The sequence below is a fragment of the Nelumbo nucifera genome, chromosome 6 (assembly GCF_055504915.1).
Source record: "Nelumbo nucifera cultivar China Antique chromosome 6, China Antique-T2T, whole genome shotgun sequence".
In the NCBI taxonomy this organism is placed as follows: Eukaryota; Viridiplantae; Streptophyta; class Magnoliopsida; order Proteales; family Nelumbonaceae; genus Nelumbo; species Nelumbo nucifera.
Window position 1 is genome coordinate 26,255,302 of NC_142654.1, and position 20,558 is coordinate 26,275,859.

General features: G+C 42.9%; 1 protein-coding gene, 1 long non-coding RNA gene and 1 other non-coding gene across 3 annotated transcripts; 2 read left to right on the top strand and 1 right to left on the bottom strand.

The window, feature by feature from the left end:
- Window positions 1–4,757: 4,757 nt before the first annotated feature.
- LOC148790694 (U2 spliceosomal RNA) lies at window positions 4,758–4,953 on the top strand. The gene has a single exon (XR_016078020.1). It is a non-coding gene; the product is annotated as a U2 spliceosomal RNA (small nuclear RNA).
- On the top strand, window positions 4,798–7,880 carry LOC104598617 (uncharacterized). Its single transcript, XM_010260775.3, has 2 exons — window positions 4,798–5,794; window positions 5,921–7,880. The coding sequence occupies exon 2, from the start codon at window positions 5,944–5,946 to the stop codon at window positions 6,466–6,468; it is 525 nt and encodes a 174-aa protein (XP_010259077.1). The 5' UTR covers window positions 4,798–5,794; window positions 5,921–5,943; the 3' UTR covers window positions 6,469–7,880.
- A 9,952-nt stretch (window positions 7,881–17,832) lies between these two features.
- Window positions 17,833–18,987, bottom strand: LOC148790695 (uncharacterized). The gene is made up of 2 exons (XR_016077054.1): window positions 18,519–18,987; window positions 17,833–18,411 (listed from the first exon to the last, which is right to left on the bottom strand). It is a non-coding gene; the product is annotated as an uncharacterized LOC148790695 (long non-coding RNA).
- Window positions 18,988–20,558: the final 1,571 nt, after the last annotated feature.

A 20,558-nucleotide genomic window follows, 5' to 3' on the forward strand; every position in this document is an offset into this window, starting at 1 on the left:
CCCAATTCCTCATGACCAAGTGTTTGTCTTTTCTCTGTCAAAAAATTGCATCCTGTATTTATATGGCATTTGACTGTGACTCACTCGGACAACTTGGCAAAATTGAGGTTCTTTGTTTTCTATCATTATCCCTCTGTAGATTGCATTTGGATTTAGTCTTCATTCTTTGTGATGGGTGATAATGTTAAAGGGCAAAAGAGAGCCGTGATTTGCCATGGCCTCTCACCGTTATGGGCTTTGATGGTGATCATATCATAAAAATCGATCAAAGAGAATACTTTACATTTCAGCACGTAAAAGTGGTTTTCTGAAAGAAGGTATAGATTAGCCTGTTTAGAGGCCTGTATTACAGATTAGTGTAAACCTCTCTAAAGACAAACTTTCCCTTTCTTTTCAAAAGTCTCTTTTGCCCCCGTTAGTTCTTCAAATTTTCAGAATAAGAGACAGAAGAAACTAGAAACCGTATTCAGAAGAAACAAAAACTTGATATGTATCAAATCCCAAAGTATGTTCAAGAACAATATCAGAAACCAAAAACCCAGTATTCATGGAGTTCATTGAACAGCATTTTCGCCGCTAATTAAAAACCGTATGATTCAAAATCGATTATAGAAGAGGGGAAATGAAATGTTAAATAAAAGGAAACAGTACCCTTGTCCTCCTGCCCATTGGTTCTATGGGCGGGCCTCTGTCTTTCTAATATATTACCGCCATGGATCAATGCCCTCGTCCTCAAATCTTGGAAATCCATCCCTGTGAATAAATACATACAAAGAAAGAAACTATTACATGTACAAACAGAACTGAGCACTAAAATGAGAAAAGTAGCAGACCCACTACGAGAGACCGAGAACTCGCATTGAAAAAAAAAAACCATGCAAAACACAGGAAAAATAAAAGACTCCCCCCATTTGGAGAGAATGCAAGATTTTTGTAACTGCAAAACATTTTTTTTTTTTTTTGTAACTTCTTCATTTTATCTATTTTTACATTTTTAATATTTTTATTAGATAATTAATGACATCAATGATTGGCCTTGATGGCTGAACCACTGGCCCACCACCCAAATAGAAAAGTAGTCCCATTTTTGGATTGATTTTCGAAACACTAGTTAAACTTGGACCAAATAGAAAACTATTTTGGTAACTTGTTCATAGGTCGATTGATTTAACCATTTGCTTCAACTGTTGAACTCATTTAAAAGAATGTGAAAAATAAAAATTAAAAACCCGAGAGTCATTTAAGACTAACTTTTAAAGCTATCTCAAATCAAAATAAGTTCATGAAAATAAATATTAAAATGTGTTAAGGGTGTCAATAGCATCCAGAAATCTGAATTCGAATTTGAGATCGGGCATAATAGAATTGAATTCATATAATTTGAATATGATAACAGATATCCTATTCATACTATTTAACTAATTGAATCAAATCGATCTAGATATGACCTGATTCGATTTAATAAACATTTAAATTTAGCTGATTATATAATTCATATATATAATATAAAAAGTTAAATGTTTTAGGTAATTCATATATAATATTTACATTCTATAAATAATTTATATAAATAAAAATATTTATATTATGTACATTAAAAATTTATAATAATTAGTATGCCAAATTTGAAATTTTAATTTTTAATATCCATTGAATATCAAATCGAGTTTTTTAATTGAATTTAAATTTGGATATTGCTTGGTTCGACTCAAAATCACTTTTTTACACCCCTAGAAGGTAAACTATCTTTTAAGACATGGAAATTAGATGAATTTGACCAAATCGATTGATATTTCTAAGAACAGGACAAACAAATATTGTTTTGGCTGTTAATTCTTGGTTTTTGGCAGTTCTGCAATATGTTTCGGTTTAACCAAGACAATACCAAGTGAATAAGAAGATCTCTTTTGATGAGTTGGAATTTTGAAAAGTCAACAATGCCCATTAACATTAATATGGAATCAGTCATGATTATGATTCTTTAATAAGGCTAAATGGGTAACTTTGATAAACATTAAAAACTTTGGAAGATAAAAGTTGTCTTTATCCCAAATATAGCCATACGCGTGGGAAGGGACAGAGCAGAGGTACTGGTGCAAGCAACCTGGTGACTGGTGAGAGACCTCTTCTCTCTCTTCCTTCTTCTATCTATTATTGATATAGATTCAAATAGGGGAAGATGAAGCAATTTTCCCTTGTATTAACTTTGTTACTATATTTAAAACTTTGGGCCAAATAAATGGCCAAAATCTTGAAAATTTGAAAAAGACTTTCCAAGATTTTACACATGAAAATTCTCATATTTAGGTTTCCAGCAGATAAGGGCAACCTTTTGCCCTCAATATCAATAAAAGGTAATCTTTTTATAAAATAATTAATAAGAGAACTTTTTTAGAAAAATATTAAAAAAGGGCAATGGCACTGTTTATCGTCTTCCTCTGCCTTCCTTTGTATTTTTCAACGGGTCAACAGGTCCCGATAGTCCATCCCGCGTGCTAGAGGTTCCAAAAGTCGGAAATACGATGGGCTCTATGCAGACTGGTTCTTCCAGCAGAAAAAGTAGAGCAGCTCCTTAGAAGGGCTGGCAAAAGGATCCTCGGTGAAGTCAAGTTCGTCGGTGGAGTTTTGTTGCAGGGAATGAAGCCAGCGCGGGCTGCTCTACTTCTAGCTCTCGGGGCCCCAACGTTAGTCACCGTTCTATTGTATGTCAGCGTAATGTTCTGGGCACCATTGTCAAAAAGCAGAGCGAATGACGGATAGTTCAAGTCACCTGGCTAAAGAACTTGATTAGTAGGAGGACAAGTGAAACTCCGCCGAGCTACGACAGCCATTTGAGATGAAGTGTAGTTCAGACTGCACAGGTAGTTCAGGTAGTTCTCAGTGCCGATATCATATTTTAGCCCAGGATCGGATGCTCTGTCGGGGTTGACATGTCCTGATCCAAATGCAAAAGGTGTTGCTAAATCTGAAGAGGAAGAAGAACCAGCAGCAGCATCTCTGATTGGAGTAAATTTGTTGTTAAGCATATAAGCTGTTGTCATTAGAGCTGATTTGATTGTTGAGGGAGACTGGTCTCTGTATATAGATTTAAGGAGGGCAGCCAGGCCACTCACATGTGGACATGACATGGATGTCCCTGAGATTATGTTGAACTCAACACTTCTTTTATCACTCTTCAGCCGAGTCGGGCTCACTGTAGGAGGCCAGACAGCCAATATATTTATCCCTGGTGCCGTAACGTCTGGCTTGATCACATCAGGTGCGATTGGGTTGGGTCCTTTTGTCAACCCTTCTCTACTTCTTCTGCTAGAAGAACCGGTCTCCCATAGAGCTCACCGTATTTCTGACTTCTGAAACTTCCGGCACGCGGTATGGACTACCGGGACCTGTTAATCCGTTGAAATGGCTGGCACGAATACAAAAGAAGGCAGAAGAAGACGATGAACAGTGCCACTGCCCTTTTTTTGATATTTTTCTAAAGAAGTTCTCTTACTTTAATTATTTTATAAAAGGATTATTTTTTATTGATATTAAGGGTCTCTTTCAATGCGAGAAAATTGGACTGAGAAAGGATGGGATGAGAAAAGGAAAATTTATTTTCTCGGTTAGTTATAATGTGTTTGTTTGCCCAGAAATTTTTTGTGAGAAAATCCACTTTCTAGTGTTTGTTTTGCAAGAAATTTTTTTTGAGTTGATTGTCACCAGCAATCAGAGACAGAACTTCGGATCATCGCCAGCAAGATTGGATCCAGAAATCCGAAATTGCTAGAGATTTCAACTGTCCTGAGATAGCCGGTAACCATTGAGACACGAAATTAACCGTCGTGAGGTAGAGATCGTCGGATTCGTCGTCGGCGTCGAGTATCCCCCGAAATGGATTTTCAACGCCAATAGAGCCACTGAGTTCTCTGGATTGCTCAGCACGAGGATCGCAGTTTGCTTCATTATGATCTTTGGCGTGTTCAACTGTTCCATGCTGGGATGGCGCATCTTTAGAATTCCTGGCGATGGTTGGTTGGGATTGGGGCTCAGAAGCGAGACAAAGCTTTCTCCCGTTTTGTTTGGAACAACCACTGTCTCCAACGCCTTCCTCTTGTTTGAAATCAGAGTTTGGGTTGGGATTTGAGCTAGTGGGGGCGGTGGTGCTAGAGATGCGAGACAGAGCTTTCTCCCGTTTGCGGAGGAGAATCTTGAAATCTTTGAGGGAAATGCAAGGGATTGGCATGAGCCATTGCCGAGGGACGTCGGGCGCCCTGTGCAGGTTCCCTTTGTACAGTGAGATCGCCACCATCTCGTTACTCGAATATCGATTGATCAAAAACGACGACAACTGCCCTTTTGTTCCGTTTCCTCTTTTGATGTTTCTCGGCCGCCTGAAGGCGAAGGGCACCACCTTCGTGAGGGAATGCCTTTTTTCTTCGTCCGATTGGAATCTATTTTACACCGCATCCCACCTTGTATTAGATTGCTCAGCTTGCATTTTCTTAGCGTTTTCTTTTCTCACCGGGGTCGCACTGTTTTGGTGCGACCCCACTCACTTAATTTTGGGATCCCGTGTCCCTCTTGTTTCTCATCCCAAAACACTGTTTACTAGTAAACAAACACAAGAAAGAAAGAATAATTCGGGAAGATTCCCATTTCTCATTCCTTTCTCAGCATCAAACAGACCCTTAGGGCAAAAAGTTGCCCTTATTTGCTAAAAACACTAAAACTTTGTAAAATCTTTGAAAATTTAATTGACTCAAACTTTGGTCTGTCCCACATCGGCTGGTGAAAAGAATCGAATAGGTAGCAGTATCTGTTCTTATCAGTTTAATATCTGATACGTGAGCAATTGGTCCACATGATATTAATTTTATTTTTATAGGGAGATGGCCCATTACAGTTGTTTTCTACTTGGGTCTTCGTGCTTCTCCTTTGCGTTTCACTACTTCTCGGGCCTGTTTACCCCTTCAAGTCACTTATCAAAGGGTTCTTCGGTTTAAGGCTATGAATTGTTCGAAAGAAAAATAAAATTCTAAAAAAAATTTGCCCACTTTGAACTGTGATAGATTCAGAATAATTTCTACTATGTGGACTGTGTCAATACTGTTCACAATTCGAAATCCAGACAAAACTGTGTAAAACCACTCTGGGATTTCAGAGAGAGAGAGGTGATGGCAATGGTCATCCACTACTGTGATTTACAATCGTTACGTCGTCTATCCCTTCCCTTCTAGCTTCTGGCTTTCATACTCAAATTCTGTGAGAATTCCTATATTCCATCTTCTCTCTTTTTTCTTCCCAATTCTGGTTCCCACTTTTCCATCCACAACCCCCCATCCCCAGATCCTCTCAATTCACTCAATTGAAAGCTCCTTTTCCTCATGTTTCCCTCTGTTGTACTGCTATTCAGTAATTGGCCTTCTGATCTTTTTAATCAGTCTCCAGTTTGTGTTAAGGATTCCACTCTCCACCTCCATCTCATCTCGTGGCTCTCGTTTTGGAAGCCTGGGCCCTACCCCAGTGGTAAAACCCTTTTCCAAATATGTCCAGCCCTCAGTGCTTACCAAGTTATATAACCTCAAGAGACAGAGCAACCGATCACCTCTTCACTAGTTCTTTTCACTCCCTTTAATTTCAACCTCTGGCTTGATTCTTTTCCGAGTTCTTATATTGTTATCATTATCTATAATCTGAGTAGATTACCAAGTGGATGTCTGATGACGTTTGTGCTTTTGTACTGCAGCAAATCCCTACTGGCCAGTGGATGACCCATGGATTTGTACTACCTCAACTGATTCAATTAACCGTAGTAGGTTTCTGATATATAAACCTGAGTTCCTTGTTTTCATTCTCAAACTGCTCGAGCTACCAAACCCATAAATTGTTTTAGCTTTACAGCTACTGTGTTGTTCTTGTTGTTGCTTGCTTGCTGCAGCTGCTGCTGCTGCTACCAAGAATATGGATGTGAATTTGTCGAGTATCACTCTGCGTCCGTTCAGACTCACAGACCTTGACGACTTCATGGTGTGGGCGAGTGACGATCAAGTAACTCATTTCATGAGATGGAACACCTTCAGCTCTAGGGAAGAGGCACTGAACTACATCAGGGACGTTTGCATCCCCCACCCTTGGCGCCGATCAATATGCTTGGATGACCGCTCCATTGGATTCATTTCTGTCAAGCCGGCTTCCGGCAACGACTACTGCAGGGCTGAGGTGGGTTATGCCATTGCCTTTAAGTACTGGGGCCAGGGGATTGCCACCAGAGCTTTGAAGATGGCACTCTCCTGTGTGTTCAAGGATATGCCATATTTGGTGAGACTGCAGGCTTTGGTTGATATAGATAATAAAGCTTCTGAGAGGGTCTTAGAAAAAGCCGGCTTCCTCAAGGAGGGTGTTTTGAGGAAGTATTGCCTTCTCAAAAGTGGGGTTAAGGATCTTGCTATCTACAGTTTCCTCAGTACTGATAGCATTCTAGACTGATATATATACTCTCTTGTTTTCTTTTTCTGGCCCCCTTTTCACATCTGAGCTGAACTGGATTAGTTAACTGACCAGTCTACGGTTTATTCTTTATAAACTTCTTCCCATCTCTCTCTGATAAGTGTGTATATGTCACCTGACATTGAAGGTTTCTATGGGTTCTCTTTGAAAAGTAAGTTTCAGTCTGAAGGCCTTGCCACCTGGCAAAAATAAAACGTTTTTGTTTTTCTCTCGCGTTTGTTTGTTAAAAAGTTGATCCTGACACTCAAAAGGTTCGACAAATGGTAGGGATAGAGGGTGCACATGAACAAGTGCGCAGTGGATTTTTAATTGGAATATAGGATTTGCCCTTTGAGCGAGTGAAGAGACGCATTACTCTTCAGTCATTGATAAACAAATGAAAGTTGACTGGAAGGTCATGATCCAACAGGCGCATGATTCACTGCGAAGGCTGCCAATAACTATAAAAATCCCTTTTCTTTTTCCTTTCTTCCCGGAAGAATACAGATGAAGTTCCGCAGATTCCACGGTGATACAAGAGGTCAGAAGCCTGATAAGAGGACATGTTGTCCCGGCGTCTTAGGCCACAAGGGCCAGAAACGTTATTTGCAGAAACAACGTTTCTGTCATTGGGGCCTGTGAACTTCTGACCGGATTTTGAATTTCAGTTAAACAGAGATCATGACTCTTGATGAAGTACAGTGGCAACACAAGATGGAAAATTTATATTTTTGGGTTAGTGGTGAGTTGGGTTTAGTTGACACAAACTTTTAAGAAAAACTTCTCTCAACCATTCATTCAAATGAAATGCAGCAATACTGCATATCAGAGAATAAGAACCTTGTGTACAAATTGATTTTGGTCAAGGTAAAGGAATATTGGGTTCCGGTGCCCCAAACATGGGACAACTGATACAGGACCTGTCTCCTCATACCCTGTTTTAGCCTTTGCACAAATATCCCGACTTGTGCCCCTTGATTTCTTTCTGTGTGCGTGGGAGACATTACTCGAGCAAAGTTCACATATCATTTTGTTAACATCACTGTTGGATACCATACACAGTTGTAGGCTGTAGGTCTACTTCTTCTATATGTTCATCAATTTCCAACAGAAAAGATAATATTGTTTTTTGTTTCAAGACCAGCATTAACCCTCTAGCTGTTATAAAGTAAGAAAAGTGCTATGGTAAAAGTGTTAATAAAAAATGTGTAGGAAATCTGTAGTCTGTCATGCTGTTAATCTGTGTGTGATAAAATTTCCGATTGGAATGTTCTACCAAATCAGAACCTTTTCTCTTCAACCAGTCAAGAAAGCCGGCTACCCTCACTTGTCTACAACAGAAAAAGACAACCCATTACCCATGTATGTGCCCACTTTGATTTTCTTCCACACTAATCTTTCTCATGTTTGGCACCAGTTGAGGAAAAAGGGAAAGGAACAACTCATGGACAGGAATCTCCTGGTTTTCTCAATACAGCTGACATCTCTGGAAATAGTTTTTCTTGGAATTTTCTTAATAGCACAAGGGTCTCACCTTGTCACATCCAGCTCTATAAATATCAGATTAGGAGATTAGCACTGGAGATCTTATCCGTTGCAACCTTGGAACCAGCACTCCCTTTAGAGTCTTCCCTTTGAAAAAAGGCCTTGGATATTTAAGAGGTATGCCTCCATCAATGATCGTTGGTGAGGAAACAGAAGCCAGGAAGAATACCGCCATCAAGATCTCACTCCGGCTTTTCCAACTCTCTGACGTCGATAGCTTCATGGAATGGGCAGGCGACGATGAAGTCACCCGTTACTGTAGATGGGACACCTACACCTCGAAAGACGACGCCCTCAACTTACTCAAGGATGTCATCAGGTCCCACCCTTGGTACAGGGCCGTTTGCGTCGACGGCCGGCCGATTGGATCCATCTACGTCATGCCGGGGACGGGCAAAGATGAACGCAGAGGAGAGATTGGATACGCTTTTGGGGTGAAGCACTGGGGCCAAGGGATTGCGACAATGGCGGTGAAGCTGGTCATGTCAACAGTGTTTGAGGAGATGCCATATTTGGAGAGGGTGGAAGGGTTGGTTTTTGCAGAGAACGTAGCGTCTCAGAGGGTGCTGGAGAAAGCTGGGTTCGTTAGAGATGGTCTTCTCAGAAAATATTTCTTTGTCAAGGGCAAGAGCAGGGACATCGTCGTATACAGCGTTGTTCCCGGTGAACCATCTATAGAAAGTTGATCGGATAAAGGGTTTATGTCTGTCCCAATTTCAATTCGAATCTGTTCCTTTTAAGGCTATCAGATTTCGATCTGATCCGCCTATGAATGGATCAAATGTAGATGAATGATTTTATCCAATATTTACATCATTATACAAATTGCTAATTATCAGTCTTCACATGCTTTCTTTTTATACAACACAACCTCAAATATATTTGGTAACTGATGTAACAGTTCTTGGTCAGGTATCAATTTTTTTGTGATCTATCAATTTTTTGGCTAAGTATCTGGTCAATGACATTGGCTCATGATGAGGGCAGATTTGGCCCTCCAGTGAAATTGCGATACGTGGCACCTCGTGACAACTAGGCAAGCACCTAGGCAACAACTTACCAAGTTGGTGTCCCCCTCGGGCACCGGTCTGGCTGGCCTAGCGCGACCTGCACGCGGCTTGCGTGGGACCTGGCGCGACCTGCGGGCGGCCTACGCGCGACCTGGCATGACCTGCGCGCGGCCTGCGTGACCTGGCCGGATCAGCCTGCTACAGGCGCCGACCTGGCAACCTGGCCCGGACACAGGCGCCGACCTGACAACCTGGCCCGGACACAGGCGCCACAGGCGCTGACCTGACAACCCGACCCGGACACAGGCACCGGCCTGGCAACCTGGCCCGGACACCGACCCGCCGACTGACACAGGCGCCGACCTGACAACCTGGCCCAGACACAGGCGCCGACCTGGCAAACTGGCCCGGACACCGACCCGCCGTCAGACACAGGCGCCGGCCTGGCAACCTGGCCCGGACACCAACCCGCCGACTGACATAGGCGCCGACCTGGCCGCCTAGCACAAGCGCCAGCCTGACAACCTCGAGGAGTTCATCACCGTACCCCGGTTCTGACGGGATATGACGTCTTACCATTTGAAGGCTTTTTCACCCACCTAACCCGCGAGGGCACCTCTATATAAGGACTCCGACCCCCAAAGCCAGAGAGGAGAAAAAAGGATGGTAACCCCCGCTCTCTAGCTCTCTCATTTCTCTCCAAGCCCTCTGTAATCAGAATGCTAACTTAGGCATCGGAGAGTCCCCGCCGGGAAAATACCCCCGGGTCCTCTGATTCAGTTCTTGCAGGTCCCTCAGCTCCCGCCGTCTACAAAGGAGAGAAAATCACCTCACGCGGAGGGTAGTCGGGTTGCGCTGCACCAAGGAGCTCCACCATCATTTGAGTTGCAGACCGCCTAGGAGCAAGTCAAGTGACGAGTTCGCCATCAGGCAGTCCGCCATCAGGCAGTTCGCCACTAGGGAGCACCACCAGGCAGTTCGCCACCAGGGAGCACTACCAGGCAGTTCGCCATCAGGCAGTTCGCCACCAGGCAGTTCACCCCCAAGCAGTTCGCCACCAGGTAGCTCGCCACCAGGCAGTTCGCCACCAAGCAGTTCGCCACCAGGGAGCACTACTAGGCAGTTCGCCACCAGGTAGCTCGCCACCAGGCAGTACGCCACCAGGCAGTTCGCCACCAGGTAGCTCGCCACCAGGCAGTTCGCCACCAGGCAGTTCACCACCAGGCAGCTCGCCACTGGGCAGTTCGCCATCAGGCAGTTCGCCACCAGGGAGTTCACCACTAGGCAGTTCGCCACCAGGCAGTTCGCCCCCAGGCAGTTCGCCACCAGGGAGCACCACCAGGCAGTTCGTCACCAAGTAGTTCTCCCCCAGGGAGTTCGCCACCAAGTAGCTCATCACCAAGGCACGTCACCACCGGGTCAAACAACGAGGTACTTAGCCAAAAAATTTATACATCACAAAAAATGGTACGTGACCAAAAGCGGTTACATCAGCTCCCAAGTGGCCTGTGACTTGGAGGTTGAAGTGGAGTTCCTTAGTGGCGAATTGCCTTGTGGTGAGCTACCTTGATGAGCTACCTGTGAGGTGTCGGGCAGGTGTCGAATTAACCAGGTGCTGGGCAGGTGCCGAACTAACCAGGTGACGAGCTTCCTTGCTCTTTAGAGTCCTGCAAGGAACCAAATGTCAGAGGACCCGGGGTGGTTAATCCGGCGAGGTCACTCCGATGCTTAAGTCAATACTTTCATAGTAGACTGTGAGCTAAAAATCATAAAGTATGAGAGCTAGAATATGCTTACTTGCTTACTTGCCCTCTTGCCATTGGGGCTGGTGCCTTTAAATAGGCATTGTTTGGCGTGGGCTTCACGAACCACATCCGAGATTTCTGCGAGGTCGTCTAAGTGGTTCGAGATTCCTGGAGGTAATCGCCATGCACGTTGACCACCCTCCAGATCGTTCGACACGTGGGCCAACTTCCAAGGATTGTGGGAGAGTTAGGATGTGCATGCCGAATTTGTCGGTGAGCACGTCTCGCAGGTCGCCAGGTTGGCGCCTATGCCAAGCCACCAGGTCGCGCCTGGGCCAGGCTGCCAGATCGACGCTTGGGCCAGGTCGTGCCTGTGCCAGGCTGCCAGCTCGTGCCTATGCCAGGCTGCCAACTCGTGCCTATGCCAGGTCGCGCCAAGGCCAAGCCGCCAGGTGGGACACCATCAACTTGGCTAAGACAAGTTGTTGCCAAAGTGGTTTCGGGTGTCACCTAATTGTTCTGAGGTGCCATGTGTCACAATATCATTGGAGGGCCAAATCCGCCCTCATCATTTGCCCTCCACTCCCGAGCCGAAAGTAACTCGGTGAAGGGAGTAGATTTCTCCTTTTGGCCCGGAATGAATAATTCGATGAGCTCGTAAGCATCGATTCAATTCCTTAGGCTCTAGGAGCGACTTGCAGTCCACTCCTTGATTTTGCCCATGCCGAAGAGGCGACTAGGTCTTATGTGATATTTTATCCCTTAGGCTCTGGGAGCAACTCGTAGTCCACTCTCCTTGACTTTGCCCATGCCGAAGAGGCGACTGGGTCTTGTGATGAGGAAGCCCCTTATCAGTTCGTCAGTTCGCGCTTGGCCAGACCGCTAGGTCGGCGCCCGCGCCGGGTCGCACCAGGTCGGCGCATGTGCCAGGCTACCAGGCCGCCAGGTGGGCGCCTTAGAGCTATGATTGTGTTGCATCAGCCTCGTAATGCCGGTCACCCACTCCTACAAGAAGCTACTAGGAGCTCAACTTTTGGGGGCAGCACTACTAAATTTGAGTCGCCAGCTCACACGGGAGCCTTGGAAGGCTCAACCAGCAATGGTGCCTATGTAGTCTATTGACCGCCAACTCCCATGGAAGCCACGAAGAGCTCATCTTTGTAGAGGGGACCTCACAAAGAGGACTGATGAGGTTTTATCTGAATTGAAAGTAAAGTTGGTAGAGCTGCTTAGTCTGTTAGCTCCTTGCATAGTCTTTGGGTTCATAAAAAAAGGGAAGTATAAAGCGAGAGCTTTTGTTTCTAAGAAATGAGGACTTAGCTTTCTGGAAGAAGAGGACTTAGCTTTTTAGATGAGAACTTAGCTTTTTGTAGTGATTCCCACAGACGGCGCCAAATGATGTAACCGTTCTTGGTCACGTATCAATTTTTTTGTGATGTATCAATTTTTTGGCTAAGTACCTCGTTAATGACGTTTGCTCCCAAGTGGCCTGTGACTCAGAGGCTGAAGTGGAGCTGTCTGGTGGTGAGCTACCTAGTGGCGAACTGCTTGGTGGTGAGCTGCCTGGTGGTAAACTGCCTTGTGGTGAGCTACCTTGTGGCGAACTGCCTTGTGGTGAGCTACCTTGATGAGCTACTTGGTGGTGAGCTACCTGGTGGCGAACTGCCTTGTGGTGAGCTACCTGTGAGGTGCCGGACAGGTGCCGAACTGACCAGGTGCTGAGTTAGGGAGGTTAGGTGACGAGTTTCCTTGCTCTTTAGAGTCCTACAAGGAACCAAATATCAAAGGACCCGGGGTGGCTAATCTGGCGAGGTCGCTCCGATGCTTAAGTTAGTACTCTCATAGTAGACTACGAGCTAAAAATCATAAAGTATGAGAGCTAGAATATGCTTACTTGCTTATTTTCCCTCTTGCCATTGGGGTTGGTGCCTTTATATAGGCATTGTTTGGCGTGGGATTCACGCACCACATCCGAGATTTTTGCAAGGTTGTTTAAGTGGTTCGAGATTCCTGGAGGTAATCGCCATCCACGTTGACCACCCTTTGGATCGTTTGGCACGTAGGCCAACTTCCAAGGATCATGGGAGAGTTAGGATATGCATGCCGAATTTGTCGGTGAGCACGCCTCGCAGGTCGCCAGGTCGACGCCTAAGCCGCCAGGTCGCGCCTGGGCTAGGCCGCCAGTTCGTGCCTGTGCCAGCTCATGCCTGTGCTAGGTTGCACCTGTGCCAGCTCGTGCATGTGCCAAGTCGCACCTGTGCCAGGCTGCCAGCTCACGCCTGTACCAGGCTGCCAGCTCGTGCCTATGCCAGGCTGCCAGGTCGCGTCTGTGCCAGGTCGCGTCTGTGCCAGGCCGCCAAGTGGGACACCATCAACTTGGCTAAGGCAAGTTGTTGTCAAAGTAGTTTCAGGTGTCACCTAGTTGTTCTGAGGTGCCCTGTGTCACAATATCATTGGAGGGTCAAATCCGCCCTCATCAGTTACAATGTCATTTATTTAGGTTGCGTTTGATGGAAATGCATGTGATTTAGGTTGTGTTTGGTGGAAATGCATGCGAGTACAAGTGAAAAGAATACAAATTCTGGTTGAATTTTGTTTTGGGGTTTTACTTTATTCTGCTTCAAATCTTATTTTTTCATTTGAACTGCAATCAAACAAAAGGAAAATTTTGAAACAAAAATTAATCAAAATTTACACCCACATCATTCGCATTACCATATTTTTGCATCAGTGCAAATATATTTGCACTGCAAACCAAACGGCAGCATTTGTATCTCATTAAAGTTATTTTCAATATTGAATTTAATTTTAGCCTAAATCCCACGGATAAGATAAGATTCGATTTAAATTTGAACATTAACAATGAAATCTGAAGCTTGCTCCAATCCATTTGCAGGGACTTGGGAATTGGGAATTCATGCCCTCACCCAGGCTTGGGTCGTTTTATGTAATCACTACATGGGCCTCCTGAATTGGGCTACCACGTTGAAGCTGTAAGTTGGGTTTGAGCCTCTAGTTTTAGGTAGACTTGTGTTAGCGTAGTTGTTTATGCCATTAATCCTAAACCCAAAACTATGAATACTACTTGGTTTCGGTCCACCCCTTCCACCCACGGTTTGGGCCAATGGTCCATTGAAACGCTAAGATTGTAAAATCTCATGATTTCCACCCGGGTTCGGTTTAGTCAAGACTTATCAAACAGTCAAAACTGTTGGTTTGGTCAATAACCGTTTGATTCAGCCGGTTTAACCATTGACCCATTCAATCCAGTGATTAGGTCACGGGTTGCACACTCAATACATGTAAAATTTTTGAAGGTTATAACTTTGTACTCCGATATTCGGTAAGGGTGTTTTTTTTTTTATTTTGGGTAACATTTTGAGATCTATGCATCCATAGTCACCTTGCCTCGCTATTTTTGTGGAAAACCCCTTTTTTATCCTCAAATTGCAATTTTTAATATTTTTATAAATAAAAAACTAAAAACTGAATTAAAAAATATAAATTAAATATAAAATAATACATATAACATATCTAAAACATATTTATACATTATTTATTGCTAAAATACATATTTATACATATACATACACACACATATATATACTTATACACATACATGCAATGATGTGGCACAGTCTAAATCGTTCAACCCGGCTGATTGAACCGGTGACCAGCGACCCAGAAAAATGATTCGACCTCCAGGTCGGTTTTAAAAACACTGCTTCAAACTTCAAATGTAAACCAATGGTTTGTAGAAGTTCTAAGATTGTTGAAAAGCTTATTTGGAGAAGATTTGTTGAACTATAAACAATCACATCACTCTCCTTTCCTTTCCTTTTTGTTTTTCTTGAGACTTTTGTCTTGTTATTCTCTTTTTTTAACTTTTATCTTCACTGGCGTCCTTAACTAGATTCGCTTATATCCTTGTTTTGGTCTCACAAAGTGGAAATTCCAGCAGTTTGAAGCCCTAGAACTTAGGTGGTGTTTGTAGAAGTTCTAAGATAGTTGAAACCTATTTGGAAAGAGCCCAGATTTCTTACTCACTTTTTTTACCCACTCTCTACCTGCAATGAATTGGGGTCACACATCTCTCAATTCATAATAGAGATGTATGGCTCCAATTCACGGCAGGTAGAGAGTTGGGGAAAAGTGAATAGGAAATCCCGAGTGATTTGGAGAAGACTTGTTGAACCATAAGCAAGTCTTCAGACTTCAACAACCATGTAAACCAATGGTTTGTAGATGTTCTAAGATTGTTGAAGCCTATTTTAGTCTCACTAAGTGGAAATTTAAACAGTTTGAAGCCCTAAAACTTAGGTGGTGTTTGGTGTCGTGGTGTTGCATTTCTTTTTAGACTCCACTTAGTGCTGTGTTAGCGTTTCCAGTTTCCACTTGGCTTTCCAATGTGGCACAAAGTAAAATAGTCTTCTCTCTCTCTAGCTTTAAGATTCAATACCAAAAACTATCTTAGTTTCTTCAATTTAACATTCATTTATGTTTTTTTTTTTTTCACTTAGAAGATGTACAATTTTCATAAGTAGGATGAAGTCTGGTTTGAATAAATTCTAAGGAAAGCTTAACCAAATCTCTAATGCATTTATGGAAGGTTTTAGCTATTTTCAAGTAGTTTGTGTATGTGGCTCCTTAATGTTGGATACCCAAATGCATAATTAATTAGACTTTAAAAAAGAGGCAAGGACATAAGAGAGTTGTGAGCTTCTTAATGGCTGAATGATATGTTGGATTGATAACCATTCACCCTCCTAACCTGCTTGAACCTTTGATTCATTGTCATTTATTTCCCTATTCTTCTTCCAGTGACAAGATGAATACTCGAAAGCCATCAAGGCTGCCTTTGGTCCTTGGTCTTGGTTAGACATGCGGAAGAATCAAGGAAGGAGATAAGAGAGTTCAAATCTGGTAAACACACCTAGTGAGTATGGAGAAATAACACAATCAATGTATTAATCGGATCCGATCTGGTCCCAACATGATCCCAATAGCCATTGCAGTCGTACATCGACAACATTTAGCCAATAGCCAATAGCCGCTGCAATGGCTGTTGTGTTGGGATCATAACCAAACTCCAACTCAACACACGGTTGAATCAGGATTTGTGATTTTAAAGCCCAGAAGAATTGGGATATGCTCTTCACACACTTCACACGAGTTCGGCTTCAGTCAGGGCAAAGCCCATTCGGGCAGCTTTTACTGCCTTGTATTAAGAATATCTCCGTACTTGTGTGCTTTATTTCATGGGGAGATATTCCCAATGCAAGGTTGCAAAAGGCTGTTAGAATGGTGTGGGCACAAATTTGCCTTGATAGAAGCCAATCTCACTTTACACCAACCTCATAACACATCCCACTATGTATTGGGAACATCTCCCATGAGTAATAACACTTAAGTAAGGGAGATATCCCCAATACATGATGGGATGTGTCTGTGAGGTTTGTGTGAGGAGCACTGTGTGAGGAGAAGATTCGATAACTTATAGGTAGGGGTGAGCAAAAAAACTGGAAAACCGAATTGACCAAAATCGAACCAAAAAATTGGTTAATCGAACCAGTCGGTTTGGTTTCGGTTAACCTTGTACAAAAACCAGTGGTTAATCGAATCGACCAGTGTATATATACAATAATATATTATATATATTATATATTATATTTTTATTTTTATTTTTTAAAATTGAATAAACCTCACCTAGTGTGTGCCTGTCCGCCTTTTCCCCCTTTCCCAGTTTCCCCTTCTTCGAAACCTAAACCAGTAAACCTAATAGGCTAACCCTTGGCTTTATCACTCTCTCAGTCTCTCTTGTCTCTTCGTCTTTCCCCAATCCCCAGTTTTTCCTCTGGTGCTAGTCATCCTCCGACCGACGGCCTCTCACCTAGTGGCCAGTTTTCCCCTTGCTTTGGTGCTTCCCTGTGTCTCTTTCTCTCTCTGTTGTCTGTCATCTCTGTCTCCGCCGCGCCAACTATCAAGCACAAGCACGCAACAAAACCGGTCGCCGCCTCGCCAGCAAGCACAAAGCCAGCTTAGCCAGCCCTAGCTACAACAACCAACCAAAACGTCGGTCACCGCCTCGACTCCGGCAAGAGCACAACCTCCTAGGCTCTGTCTCTGTCTCTCTCATCTCCGTGGTTCCGCCACCTCTCAAGCTTTCACTTCAGGTGGCAACAACCACCAACCAGTCTGGCACCGGCAAATCATCGGCCACCACTCTGCCCTCACTGACTCATCCCTCTACCATGTTTGTTCAAGTATTTTTTTCCCTTTTTTTCTTAATTTTGAGTGCAAAAAAAACCAAAAAACCGAACCACGGTTAACCAGTTACACCGGTTCAGTTTTGGTTCAGATTTTTAGAAAAATGATCAAATCGGTTCGGTTCAAAAAACCCATGGTTCGGTCCCCTATTTATAGGCTGAATTGGGATATGCTCCTCACAGGGCATGCCTCACATCCACATCCCACCCTGTATCGGGAACATCTCCGTATAAATAATAAATAACAAGTATGGGAGATGTTCCCGATGTGTGGCCAGGACATGCTATGAAGTTGGTGTGAGGTGCGTTGTGTGAGGAGCAGATAGGACGTGCTGTGAAGTTAGTGTGAGGCGCGCTATGTGAGAAGTATATCTGGACTCAAGTTATACTTGATGAAAATTCATGAAAGCCCAAATATGGCCATCCGGTGAAGCTTCTTTTAGTAACTTCTTCAAAGCATCTCATTCATCAAAGTTTCAGCAGTTCAGCCCTCCCAAACAGCAAACTGGATTTCCTGTCGACTACTCTCTTCCCACTTTGAATTCCAGCCGTACATTGTCATATTGTATTGTGAGATGTGCGACTGCAATGTACTGTGGGCAGGGCATGGGTAAAGAAAGTGAGTAGGAAAAATCTAGGTTCCCCAAACAGATCCTTAGTTTCTTTATCTTTTCAAAATAATACTTACCGAAAGCTCAATTTTTGTTTTTTCACAGCCAGCTCATTTATCCCAATAGAACCCTTTACCCTAGAAGGGTTTAGGGCCCCTGAAACTTTCTAAGTGTGCAATGTACCAACTTATTCCAACGACAGGGACCTACCAATGTTGGATCCCATATAAAACATTGGCTCCATTGATAATCAGAATAATTACATGATTTCTAATCATCTAAATTCAGCATCATAAAAATTATTTTTTAATTTAAACAACTATTTCCCACCATTCAAATAATTTATAAAACATGATGTTCATAGTGATCAATTCATATCCAAAATAGAAGCATAAAATCTGGGTTCTCAATACTTGAAGCATTGAAAAGGTGGCAAGTTACAAGGGCTCCAGATCCATCTAGATGTCCTACCAAAATTCAGCCTATATAGTATTTGATGAAATGTGAATCACTGAATTGCATCCACCAGCACCACCACTCCAGCTACAGAGAGAGAGAGAGAGAACTGAGACGGGACATTGAAGGTGAAATCAACAAGGGTACCAGCACATGCACTCGCTGATGAAAGTGCCCGGCGGTCTGTAGCAACTTCCACGGCCATTGTATTTCTCCAAGCACTGTTGATTGCACAAAGAGTCGACTTGGCAGCCAACAAACGCGATCTGGCATGTCCTCCCATCCACAGCCTCGATCGTCCTCATCTCCCCTGCTCAACCTCACAAATCATTCAACATATATATCAGATCGATTAGATGAAACCCATTACCCAACAACAGAAACGAGAAATGAAGAAGATGAAGTCATGAAACTGACCTGTGAAGAAGAGTAGGAGTGCTAAGACATGGAAGGAGAGACAGAGCTTTGCCATCTTCTAACAAGTCTGAGAGAATGAATAGTCCCCCCACCTCTATCAATAACAACGCTAAGGCTCGGCTCCATCATGTTTTAATAGAGCCTCTCTGTGTGGGAGTTAATGGGTTCATGACGTGCATGAATGTAAACACTGGGTCGAGATTTGATGGAATCTCATGCTCCCGTGTCACTAACACTCACGAGTCACGAGTCAGGACAGTATCAATTGTGTCATCATTTACTCTGAGAGGGCCTGATTATCCAGCTGCTGTTAATAGGTCCCGGATCCATCAATTTCAATTCTGGCTTTCTGGGCACAATAGAACGTACATTAGAGGACCAGCACTCAGTGAACGGCGAACAGACCTGCTGTTATTCATATGGGTTTGGCTAACTGGGTCGTCACAGGTCAAATGGTTTGTTTCATCATTCAGTTTGGCTGTTAGATTCATTCAAATAAAATGTCAGAAAATCAAAAGTTTTCTAAGAAGTAAGAACCAGTGATTGTTTTAAAATTCAAGGCACCCAGTAATAACTGATTTTTTCTCTTTTTCTGACTTTCATTTGAATGCTGGCGTGTTATTGTGGGGTGGCAGCAGATGTGATCTCACAAATACAGGTATTTGCAGGAATCTGACAACAGTCCTGAATGTTGACACAAGCTCAGAGAGAGAGAGAGAGAATGGTATTGAAGCAGCACATGGTATGTTAATGGTTATCATTGATATAAAGTCCACTCAAATTCAAGAAGAGTATTACTTTGGATCTAACATTTACTGATAAGACCATGCAACTCATTCAAAAAACTTCCTGATGCCTTCTGAGTTCTCACAGTACTATGAAGAGGAGAACCATTACAGATTAGTACCTTTACTTGGGGCTATTCTTACTTCAATATCCGAACTTTAAAACAAGTCACTGTAGTATCTAAGCTCTCAAAAATTGCCAATTTAGTATCCATCATTAGCAATCCTTCAGTTATGTGTCACATGACAAATGTCACTTAAAATTTTTTAAATTATTAAAATTACCCTTTTTGATATCTTTAAGTATCCATCATTAGCAATCCTTCAGTTATGTTCCCAATTGCAACGAAAAGAGAAAACATGGCTATTTTGGTCATTTCAAAAGTGATGGTTCTCTCACTTATTCAAAATTCAAAGGGTATTATGTCCTTTCATATGCCATCCAACATCGAGTTAAGATTTTGGACGAAATTGATAATTTTCAAGAATTTAGGTATTGCAATGACACATTTTAAAGTTAAGATACTAAAATGAAACTAATCCCAGAGTATAGGATATTAATATGCAATGTATCTAAAATTGTAAATATACTGGATAAAAGGGCTTAAAATAAGAAAAAGAGTAATCGAAATTAGCAGGAAAGAATCATAAAGAAACCTAAGAAAGTGTAATTATCCTTATCGAGGCAGTAAGCACCCACTCGAAGTCTCGAACCTTGACAAAATTGGCTTCAACCGTTTCATTGAAGCTTCGCAACAAATGCTTAAACCTTGAAAGGAAATTAAGCACTGTTTTCAAAATTGGATCGGACCGGACGGTCAGACTAGAAAAATCGGGAACTGATTACCTGATCGGTTCCATTTTCCTCCAAAATCACTTTTTTTCTTAAAACCGTTGGTTTTGGTCAACAAACCACTGAATTGGCTGATTAATCGTTTGAACCGTTCGAACGATTTTGACCATTTTCTAATTTTTTTTTTATTTTTTCTTAAATTTTTTTTAATTTTTTGTCAGAACAAATCAACCATTCGAGTCAAACAGTCAAACCATTTGAACTATTAACCGGACCCCTGACCGGTTCGTTTTTAAAAACCATGAAATCAAGTACGGGATTTGGAGTTGGAGAGAAGAGTGGGGAATGGAAGAGCACACCCAGACCCACTACACGGAATAAAGAGACTAACTAAAGTCCCGATTACACCTGTTATTTGTTAATTAATTCGTCTAAACGAAATCATGCTTTGATTTGTAATAT

What these genes read in the sequence shown, in the direction of transcription:
- LOC104598617 (XM_010260775.3), top strand. Translation starts at nt 5,944, where the DNA reads ATGGATGTGAATTTGTCGAGTATCACTCTGCGTCCGTTCAGACTCACA.